At 37.2% G+C, this 12,218-nt stretch overlaps 1 protein-coding gene across 1 annotated transcript in view; it reads left to right on the forward strand.

Annotated features, from left to right (window-relative positions):
- LOC113236152 (protein trapped in endoderm-1) overlaps positions 1–12,218 on the forward strand; it is a 63,073-nt gene that overhangs the window by 33,006 nt on the left and 17,849 nt on the right. Inside the window, exon 3 of the mRNA XM_026472155.1 lies at positions 4,500–4,746. Within this exon, the coding sequence (XP_026327940.1) occupies positions 4,500–4,746 (247 nt within the window). The remainder of the gene's footprint in view (positions 1–4,499; positions 4,747–12,218) is intronic.

Genomic DNA, 12,218 nt, shown 5'->3' on the forward strand with positions numbered 1-12,218 from the left:
ACTACAGGTACAATTCACATTAAACCAAAAGATTAAGAAAAAATATCAATAAAAGTGCCCGCTTTATCACCGAGGGACAAAAGAATAACAATGTGGACACTGGGCACATTTTAATGTCCATAGGGACCGAACTACGAGGTCTCCATTTAACGGTTATTGCTAAACATTAGTTCACTCAAAGTTATGAGGTTTCAGGGTTCGATAACCATACTGTAGCAACGTACATATATAGATAATTATTTTTTAACCGACTTCAAAAAAGGAGGAGGTTCTCAATTCGACTGCATGTTCTTTTTTTTTGTTTTTTTTGTATGTATGTTACGCGATAACTCCGGTATTTATGAACCGTTTTTCATGATTCTTTTTTTGTTGGAAAGGGGGTACTTCGATAGTGGTCCCATTTCATTTTGAAGGAAATCATCCACCTCTAAGGGTGGCTGTTCACGCATGAAGATTTATTTTTATAAATAGCTCCTAACTTTAATTTAGGAGCAATTACTTTAATGATTTTGCTATTTCTCCAATTCAAGGCATTTTTCTCTCAATATACTTTGAGTAGTGTCGTAGTGAGAACCTATTTTTATTATCTCCAGTGTCAAGTCCTGTATAGTGGCGAACTAGGGGATATTTCAATGAAACTTAGCAAATAGACGTAATTCCACGTACTTTTGAGGTCGGTTTTTTTAGTACTCTGTACTGAGATTATATGATACCAAGCGTCGGGAGAAACAAGTCGTGCGCCTGGTATTAAGAAACACGCCTGTTCATAACAGTTGCAGTGCCACTCAGAGCTTTAAATCGCAAAAGACCTGAGGGGCACTGCCACTGCGCCCGTCACCCTGAGACTTAAGTTGACAAGTCCCATGTGCCTGTAACATCACCAGCAGCTTTACCCTTTAAATCTGGAACGCAGTAATGCTCACATCACTGCTTGGCGGCAGAAGTAGGTAAGGTTGACGAACGAACCCTGGACGAACTCTATCACAAGGGACTCTACTGTTGCTATGTTATTTATGTTGTGTGCGTTATTATATTATATCCCTGGCTCTCCTATTATATGCGAACGGTGACTTAATAATAAATAAATAATAATAATAACGCACACACTCAACATAGTCCCGCACTGGGGAAAGCCTGTGTCGCGGGTGCCGTGGACACACACTTATAAAACCACAAATTACACCCAAACTCAAAATAGAACTAAATGTAGGCCATACAAATATTTCTCCCGGGCCGGGAATCGAACCTGGGGCCTCTGCATGATGGTAACCGTTCCGCCACGGAGGCAGTTAGCATAATATATTTATATTAATAATATACATATATATTATTTAAAAAAAACCTAACCTCAAAAGTTTACTTATTTGTTTTCGCCGTATTCGTAACTTTACTTGGAACGCATAATAATATGCAAGTTTTCGTTACAACAAATCATACATACATATATACATACATACAATTTGCCCTCGTAACGAAAAAAGGCACAACTATGCGTACTTTATACGACAGTTATGCCCTTTTTCGTTCCGAGGGCAGTATTGAGGAGTTCCTTGCATCTCTCTGCTATAACATGTTATTTTCATTGGAATTACATCTTTAAGTAACGTGGCCATTTTTTTTCTCTGAGCGGGACGTCTTTATATTTATTATTATTTTAAAAATAAATGACATGTTTATGATAATTACCAAATTTTTTAATGATAAAATAATAACTAAAATGTATGAATCAAAATTTAAATAAAGAACTAATCTTGTGTAGTCTGGTGCTCGATGTCTGGTTGGCTGGCTTTATATATATATTTTGTTTTTTGAAAGCGGGACATTTTTAAATATTTTGGGGACTGCGGGACACGAAGCCTAAAAGCGGGATGGTCCCACCCAAAGCGGAACGTATCACTTTATCTATGTGGCTTTTTTTTTTTAATCGGTTAACGGAAAGTAGGTGATGTAATGAAATTCAATAAATCGTATTCATCGCCTAATTTGCCACATCTAGGGGTGGAATGTTTTCTTCAAATTTGAATGGAACTGAGGCATCCCCTTTCCAACGAAAAAGAATCATCGAAATCGGTTCTCAAATGACGGAATATTCGCTTAACACATACACTCGTTTTTTAAGTCGGTTAACAATACAATTTAATGAAAATATCACAAAAATATTCATTGAACATTTTTGTTAAATATGGCTCAAGCAGAAGACGTGGGTTCAAATCCGGGCTTGCACGCAAGTAATTTTTTAAATATAAAAATAGATTTTCAAAAGCCGTGGTAGCCTAATGCTTTGACCTTGTCTCTCAAGCAGAGGGTAGTAGGTTCGAATCCGGGATTGCGACTCGTGAGCTTTTCGATGAAGGAAAACGTCTGACGAACAACGGAAAACGTGTGAAGACAGGCCTAAACCTTCGCCTGTGAATGAGTTGATGATCGTTTTTATTATACAAACATTATTTCTAACTAAATTAAATTATTTTTTTTATTATTGTCTGATTGCCTAATTTTAAAAATCAGACCCCATTGCCATGGTTACCCTTCCCACCAAACACTCCAACTCCACGGTTCCCAAGAATATATAAACAGACCACTTAAAATATCCTGATAATTATAACCAAACCTCTTCAGTTAACTACCGCAGATCAGTTCATATGCCTGAGAGGCACTCAAATGTGTTGGCTAATAAAATGTTTGGCTGCAGTGCCAAAGTTTCCGGGTTCGTATCTAGGAGATGGTATTTTTGCACGAGTAAAAGGTTGTCAGTTTCTTTATTTTTGTCAAATTCTTAGTCATTTTATACTACATGTGTTACATCATCATTATCCCATTATACGTCCCACTGCAGAACACGGGTCTCCTCTGAAGAGAAGCCTTAGGCCACACTTATAAAGCTTGTGAACCTTCGACATGCAAGTTTCATACTAGCCAAATTTTCACAAATGTACGTAAGTTAGAACATCAAGTCATAGGTACATTGTAACGTACATTGCCGCCACAGAGATTTCAAGCTTCGTCTTCTCAATTGAGAAACCATGCTCCCAATATGCTACCACTGCTCTGAGTAATATAAACAAACATGTTTTGTGCTTTAAATCTTAGCCAATAACATCTAAGTTATAAATAATACAAAAAGAAAAAAAAATTTCTTGTCTGCACTATAGCATGACCACAAAAACAATATTTATGTATTAAACTTTATTGACCACAATACGTAATGGTACAAAACGCGGACTTAATGCTAAAAGCATTCTCTACCAATCAACCTTTGAGGAAGACGAAATTCACAAATGCGGCAAATTAAACAAAATATTAAATGAATAATGTATTAATAACATAAACGTAATAAATATATATTGATATAAATAACCAATAAACCTAATATATACATATCTATATACGTAACACCTATATACATATTTATATATGATACATACAATAACAGAAGATTAAAGTCAAAGTCAAAGTCAAAGTATTTATTGCTTTCATGTGTTACAAATGATCTTAAAGTTAAAGTAGTATCAACATGACCCTGTTAGGGCGCCGCAATTTAAAACAATATCTTTTCTTTTTTAAATAAAAAAAAAACATTACCTAAAGTTACTTTTAAAGACTAGATTATAAATCAAATTAATTATGATAATAATCATCGCTGTGACAAACAATTTAAAAAATGTTCATGGACATTCTTTTTGAAAGAGAACTAAACTAGGAGACCTTCGGATGGAGTCCGTGAGAGCATTCCAGAGACGTATTGAGTGAAGGACTCAGACATAAAACCAGAATGAAAGAGAGGTATAGGGAGTAAGAGTTAATGGATCGAATCAAGTGCGGTTTTGACCTATATCTCACCTGATGGAAAGTCTCGAAGAAAAGAAACGAAGGATCTTGAAACGGCCCAAGTTATACCGTCTAGAGAACAATTCCGCAGCCAAGAAATTCGACTCTATAGCCACATGACATAGGAGTGGAATCCCAAGAAAGACGCTAACATTTTTTATTTCTAAATAGAACTAAAACAAAATGTTTTTGATGTGAAAATGTCGCTTAATTCCCAAGTTGGCAACACTGGTGAAATTACAGGTGAATGGGACTTTTCAATTTATGTCTAAGGGTGAGTGACCAAAGACAGCCAGTTTCGCCCGTGCGCCCGAGAAGCTCATTTAAGTTAAAATGTAACAAGTAAATATATAGAGCGTATTTTGCCATGACAGTTAGATTCACGCAGTCTCCTCGCGGCATCAGCGCGACGAAATTCTTCCAAACCGGAACGCAGTAATGCACGCAGTAATTTTGTGTGTATGCAGCGGTCGACTGCAAGAAGAAGAAACATAATTAATTATAGACAATTTAAGACAATGATGATTAAATTCCATTCCAAAATATAGAAAATTCTAATTTACATGTTATTTGTACTTTTTAAACTAGACAGACTTGTTAAAATTATTGTTTGGTTTTTGTGACTAGACTTTTGTCACCTATGTATCAAATAAATATGCTTTCTTTTTCAGGCAACTTCATAACAACAGTAGCGCTGCTAATGCACCCGAAACTCCGCGGACATGTCACAACGATGTTCGTGTTGTCTCTCTGCGTGTCAGACCTACTGTTCTGTAGCATCAATCTACCCCTGACCGCCAGCCGGTACATAAACCAAAACTGGCCGTTCGGGCTGCAGCTCTGTCAGCTCTTCGCGTTCGTGTTTTACGGCAACGAGGCGGTGTCACTGCTGAGCATGGTCGCTATTACTATTAACCGGTGAGTGTTTTTGTTCTGTCTGTAAAATCTGCGAAGAAGATAATACTTTCATCGGCTGCTTTAAACATTTAAGTATCAATGTGAAAGAGTTCGTCTAGGAAAGTGAATCATATTACACGCATGTTACTGCACAATTAGCTTCCGACCTGTTCAGAACATTTGACATTAGAACATTGTTATCCAACAGAGTTTACGGAGTTAGTTGGTGAAATAGACTATAAGAAAAATGAAAATTCTTTTATATACATTTCTAAGACTTTAAAGGCCTAAATTATAGGGGTCTTGCATTAAAATAAAATTGAACAAAATCCAGACTTTATTTAAAATAATAATAGATTTTCATATTACATTCAGTACAACAGTGTTCTGAATAACGTTTGTAGCCTTTGCCGGTCGAGAAGTTCGAATAATCGTAGGGGTGTGACGTCATTAAGTTCGGTTACGAATACGACAGTTTGACGTTCGATTCCGGCGTTGTGAATAAAAATGAAAAGAAATCGTACGATATAAAATCGAATCGGAGTTATTAATGTTCTGAATCGACCCCCAGTTCCGAATCCGAGAAATGACGACCCGAAATGTCACAGGAATCATTTTTTCTCTAGGTGTACAACTTGTACATGCGGTTTCCGTGTTTTCTCGGATTAGAATCAGACTTAGTGCACAAGCGGCATCCGAAGTGGGTCCGAGCTTTCTAGATTTGTATAGTTATCTATCGGATTAAGATCGAATATGAATAGGATGTAGTATGCAAACGCTCTAAGGCACAATTAAACCACTCCGAAAAATGGGTATTATTATACGGTTATACGACAGGAACAGAAATACAGTGACCCGTGAACGGTTTGAAAAGCGTCCTTTTTTCTATTGCCAAAAATAGAGACAGATATGTTGAGGTTCACAATCAAAAATCACAAAAAAAAAACTTTGTAGAACAAGTTCATATTTCAAAATCTATTTCTTTTACAACATTGATAGCAACAAACATATATTGACAGATATAATATATATGATAATAAAAATGTTTCGCACTCTGACAATTTTTATTGGCTCATAATTGCTGCTTTCTTTAGTTTTTTTTTATAATATGAAATGACAGGACGAACAAGATCGTAAATCGCAAAACAAAAGGAGCATAGTTACACTGTGTCGGCCAAACATTAAGCATAACAAACTCCCGCGATGACGTCAAATCGTATATACTGACGACTAGAAGACCTGTCATTTCTTTCACCTCACCATTATTTATTAAATACAGCACAGTCCGCTCATCGGCAATAATAAATGCACGCGAGAAAAGAAATAAATTCTCCGCCCAAACAAATGATTGCATCAGAGAGCTTTTATTTTCAAAAACTATCATCAACTCAATTTGAATATCCTGTTGTAAAGCTTGTAGACTTATGTCGTAAAAATAATGGAAGCGGTATATCTCAACAGTGTATTAAAGTCAGACAGTGCATTACTTCATTATTACGATCTATGTTGCAATGTTATAAAAATATCAGGTTCCCGTTGATTAATGTGCGATGGAATTACACGATTTAATTCCGCCTTCCCCTTTCCATCACAGGGGGACCAGGCGTAGGCTTGGGTTCCACCCCTATGTTGTGGATATTCCAAAGATTCGCACGAAGCGTTACGTTCCACATTTGTATGGCGAACGGCTATGTAGTGGAATTCCCTGCCTGCAGACTTGTTCCCTGAACATAACTTGGGCCTTTTCAAGACGAGAGTGAATAGGCATTATTTTTTATAAAAGGAAACTGTTTTGAAATAATACCGGTTATAATTTTTATTCTAATATAATATTTTATAAATATTCACTTATTATTGTGAAATTACTCCACTAGCTTATAATTATTATAACAAAGATCGAAACACTAATAAAATTTCAGTCGATCCGGCTAGATTTGAACCAGCAGGCTCAGGCAATCCGTGCCAGATGCTCTGCCAATTAAGCCACGGAACGAACCAGCAGACCTTACGAAATTTCTATGTGCTTGTTTCAGATCAATGTTTTTGGTTTTTAACGACTTTTTTGCCGTAATGTCATCTGTGAGTAATTTATTTCTTCACTCAGAGAGGTAACCGTTTGGGAAGTACGATGCCACAGATAGATAGATACAGTTTTTTTTATGAAGGACGCTTTGCTCTTGGCTGCTGATGGCCTTAACTGCGCCATTGGATGAAAGAGTAAGCTGGTGAAGGCTGTTAACCCGTTAAACCGAAAACTAAACTAAAAACTAAGTAGCGACTAGACGACGGCCTCCCGTCGAGTGGCTTACACACCGGTTTTCATGGTGTCGCCATCCCGGATTCGATCCCCGGTCGGGTCAATGTAGAACACTAACTTTTCTTTATTGTCTCGGGTCTGAGTGTTTGTGGTACCGTCGTTGTTTCCGATTTCCATAACACAAGTTTAATTACTTACTTTGGGATCAGACCAACATATGTGATGTTGTCTAATATTTATTTATTTATTATAAGTAGCGGGCCTGGGGACGCCCAAGTGGGCACGGACCTTGGCTCAGGGGGCTTACGTTATCCGTCTGACGTCCGACCGAAACAATTACTGCGTATTGTCAAGTATGAAGATCGAATATTACTTCTTTGACGGTAATTGTTTCGAACGGATGTCCTTCAAGACTGAAGACCTCCAGGTCGTTGCAGGGGACTTCAGCCAGAAAGGAGGAGAGAACCTACAAGTGTACGTGCTGAAATGAGTACGAGTTGGTACGTGTGGAGTTCGACTTGTTGGCCTTTAAAGTGACGAGAGTGATAGGGTCGTCAGGGTCACACAGAACCTAATTTGGCCGACGGGTCCTTCGAATGCGGTGGAGGTTTTCCCTGAGCAGGAGGTAATTGGAAGTTCCGGGCGGCGTCGTGGTGAATGTTCACTGATCCCACGGCGCCGACTCAACCGGCGAGAGGGAAACCCGGAGGGTTTTAGTGGGGTAGGCCCTCAAGTCTGGAGGGAGAGTCCCCACATAACCCCTGAGTCTCCCTGGGCTCAGGGGTATCCATAAAGATTTCCCCCCCGTCAAAAAAAAAAAAAGGAGGTAATTGGAAGCAGCCAAAACGAGGGGATTGGGGTGGTGAGGAGCAGATTCGAAGATTTCCTCGATGCCTGTTTCATGAATTGGGCTATTGCGGGGAGCCGTAAATCTATGTGGAGATAGATACATAGACAAATTTATAACTCCCTTCTTTTTGCGTCGAAGGAAACACACACATCAACTTTTGCAGCAGTAGAGCTCCTTGTGAAAGATTCATCCAGGGAAGTACTGCCACCTTACCTATTTCTGCCGCCAAGCGGTAATGTTACCCTGCGCTCCGGTTTAGAAGAGTAAGGGTGCTGGAGAAATTACAGGCACTTACTTGTCAACTTATGTCTCAGGATGACGGGTGCAGTGGCAATGCCACTCAGATCTATGCGATTTAAAGCTTTGAGTGGCACTGCAACTGTTATGGACAGGTGTGTAGCTTCCATCAGGCACAAGACTTGTTCGTCACGTCACTTGATGTTTAAAAAAAAGTAATGTTATCGGATTTACATAGTGTAACAAATTTCAAAGCTGTTCGATCGACTAAGATCTGTACTACATAAAATCTCTACTACTGATGATCTCGAATAGATGTTCATCAAACATGGCTAAGAACCATCTCGATTAAATTGAAAAATGAACGCACAGAGGTCCCACCCGTTTGGGAAATAAGATGCCATAGATAGATGAGACAAAGGCTTCAAATTTATAAGTCCCCTCTTTTTGCGTCAGACGTTGACACATAAACACTCTTAACAACGAACTAAGGAAACCCTGTGTCGCGGGTGCCATGGACATACATAGAAACCACAAATTACAACGAATCTCACGAGAGAAAAAAAATGTAGGTCATACAAATATTTCACCCGGCCCGTGAATCAAACCTGTGTGGCAGACCAGCATGGTAACCGTTCGGCCACGGAAGCAGTAATAAGATTAAGAAGAACTGATTCAAATATTAACTAGTTAATTATATTTCAGAGTATCTTTTGGCGATTTAAATAGCTAATAAAAAGTGTTTTACTACGCCTTACAGTTGATTTTGTTTAGACCAATTCAGTCTCTATTTATAAAATGTGATGGCAGAAAGCACTAACAGATTCGCAGTCAAGGATGCTAGAAAGAACTCAATAAGAATAGACATATGTTATTATTGTTTTCAAGTTTTAATGTTTGTTATCCTATCTAGCAAGACTTCAAAAGATTTGTTGCGTTATCGAAAATGAAATAAAGCTCTCACATGTTATTATGAAATGTTTCGTTTTATGGCTGATCCACGGTTGCGCAGCTATAAAAATATTTTGACAGATATGAAATTGAATAGAAATAAAAATGTTTCACACTCTGACAATATTTATTGGCAGATAATTGCAGGTTTCTTTAATCTTCTCTTCTTTTGCGTTTGCGCTGTTAATTTTTACGTAGATTGGTAACGAGTCGTATAAGTTCCGAAGCCGAGAAATGACGGTCCGAAATAATAATAATAATGTGTATTGCAAAACATGTTGTTACATAATAGTTCTTATAGTAGTTTACAGTATCAAACATGAACCCTGTAAGGGCGTAGCAATGTCAATTTTTTAAATACACATTTTGATTACCATTAATTAAAATATCATTATAATGATAATTAAATCTAAACAAAATATTTTCTGAGAAATCAATGAATTAATTGGAAAATGAATGTCAAATTGAAGTCTAAAGTATTTCAAAAAAATTAATCGTCAAATTATTCTAGAATTATATAATAATAGTCATAACATTTGTCATTTTATTAAATTACATAATTATGTCATCTTTTTTATAAATATAGTTAACATATCAAAATTCCTTTTTTATGACGTTATGAACAATTTTCCTTGTGATTAAAAAAATCTTGCAATGAATAGTAGCATTTTTGTGACAGATGTTTACTAAGTTGATTTTTAAACATTTTTACGCTATTTATCAGTTTTAAAAAGTTTAAGAAATGTCACAGGGATCATTTTATTTCTAAGTGTACAATCGATATTCGTATTTTGTTCGGATTCGGATGGGACTTAGTACACAAGCTACATCCGAAGTAGGTCCAAGTTTTCTAGATTTGTATAGTCTCGGATTGATAGACGTTGCGATGCATGAAAACAAGCAATGCAACAAATACTTTATCTTCTACGAGATAAAGTTACATTTCTTTAAATGAACATTGAAAAAGAAGATACAGCAAGCGGCGCCTTATGGGCCTTGTGGCATCGCGCACTTTTTCAAAATACAAAACAATATAGAACAAATCTTACAATAAAGAATACATTTCTTTGAATACAAAATTACTAAAGCGTAAAACCGCGCGGCGCATCTTGTAATGGCTATAATGACACCACAGTCCATGCAAAGTGTAACTTAGCTTCTCAATAATAAGGCATATTTCTTTGAAAGGTATTTGAGATATGGCGCTGGAGAAAAACTACGAGAATCAGTTGCACAAAAAGAAAAACCAACGAAGTATTGTTAAAAATAATGCAGGAAGAGAAACTTATTAAACCAATGACAATAGAGAACCACAAGTGAAGGAGCTTTGGCAATCTGATACGACACAATAGTTTTTTAGAAACATTATAGAAGAGAAGTTCGAAGAAAAGAAAGAGGGGTAGAGAAAGACCTAGGTACACTTAATTCGATAAAATCAGAGCGCCCGGGTTTTAACCTGGGTTAACGCCGGGTTTAAATTAGGTTAAAACTCATTAATGCTCGAGATGGAGGGCTAAACCTATTTACAACTATACACATTAATATTTGTTGTAAATCGAGCTTTGTTCAAATTTCATAATATTATTACAAAAATGTCTTTCTATTGAATCGATTCACTGGAAAATCGCATTGAAATAAATCGTTAAAAAAAAGTCGTTAGATCGTCACTTAAATCGATCTTCATAACAATCCAATTGTAATGTGTATCCTTAATAGTGAGAATCCACAGTAGGGCTAGCACGAGACATAAGGTGCGAGAACACCATCTCGCCAGTCGCGCCCCATCGTGCTAGCCCTACAGGGTTGCAAGGTGGGTATTATGTAGAGTTACCTCTTTGTCGTGAAAAAAAAAGATTTTTGGCATTTAAATTTGTAATAAGTATGGAATTATACTAAATCCCGTTTCTGCCCACGATTTTCAGATAAAACTCGGTCGGATTGATTGGGTTTTAAGTCACTGCCCATTTCTGGTCGTGTCGTATCAAGAAAACAAAGTTAGGACACTGAGCATAAATAGTTGGCAATTACTCCAACAACACGAAGATATGTGAAATCCCCCAATTGACATTCTAGCTGCATCTATATGCAGTTGGGTTCGTCGGCCGCATTTCTAATTGACCTAATATCATAGCTTCATTAATATTAATGGGCGACCAGTTAAAAGGGTCCCCGAGAACACTGGCCGTTGATTTTTATGGGTTTAATAGAATTGTGATATACATATTTTTTATTGGGGAATTAGTTACCACGAACTTAGTGGAGATGTGTTATACGACGTTCAATTTATATAACCATACGTGTCAGGCGTCATTACAATTTCTTATTTATGGACAGACTCCGTTGCTTCAGTGCCAAGCATCTTAGGCATCTCCGACATCTTTCTAACCTGGCTGTTCCCGCTCTGAAGTCCAAGGTAACCTCTAAGGTTTATTATTTATCACTTGCAAAGGCCGATGTCATCCTAGTGACAGACCGTTAGCTTTTGAATTCAAATGAGAGGTCGACGATTGGAAACTCTGTGGTGGCAGCGCCGGCTTTACCTTTTGCTTTTTATGTCAGAGAATTAAAAGTAACGAGAAATGTCACTTTCCACCCCTCCCTGGCTTTAGATACCCCACCGCGCCCCTCATATTGACGGTCACATTGACGGAAAGTATCATAAAAAAATCCCTTGATATTTTATTTTTAATTATAAGATACTTTCTAAAAAAATGTCAACGACAATTTTAAATGTAAATTTAAAGAGTTGTATGCAGTAAGATATAATCTTACAATAAATAATTACAGAGAAAGCACTATTTTCTCAGTCTATTAGAGAGAAAATTAACAGCCCGCATGGTGCATGCGCGGGAGTTGACTTGTCATTGTCATCGCTATGAATGATGGCCACGAATCAATTTACTACCGTACATGCGTTCAGGCTCGCCTGTTTGGACATTGTAGGTGACCGGTATTTGTTACGAAACAATACATTATGACCGTTTTGTACACGGAGTTAAGAAAAAATTCAAGGTTATTTTTTCAACGCGTCGGAGGCTTTGAGACAAACCTCCTGGCTTTGTAAGTTCTACACTTTTTTTCAAAACTTCATTTATGTTAGGACTTACATTCTAGGTAACATGCCCGTCCTATCGTCGTAACCTTATTCTAATTATAATTATTAATACAAAGATCGAACACTCAGAAAAAATTCCTTCG

Source organism: Hyposmocoma kahamanoa, unplaced genomic scaffold (genome assembly GCF_003589595.1).
Source record: "Hyposmocoma kahamanoa isolate Upper Pololo Valley unplaced genomic scaffold, ASM358959v1 89, whole genome shotgun sequence".
NCBI lineage: Eukaryota > Metazoa > Arthropoda > Insecta > Lepidoptera > Cosmopterigidae > Hyposmocoma > Hyposmocoma kahamanoa.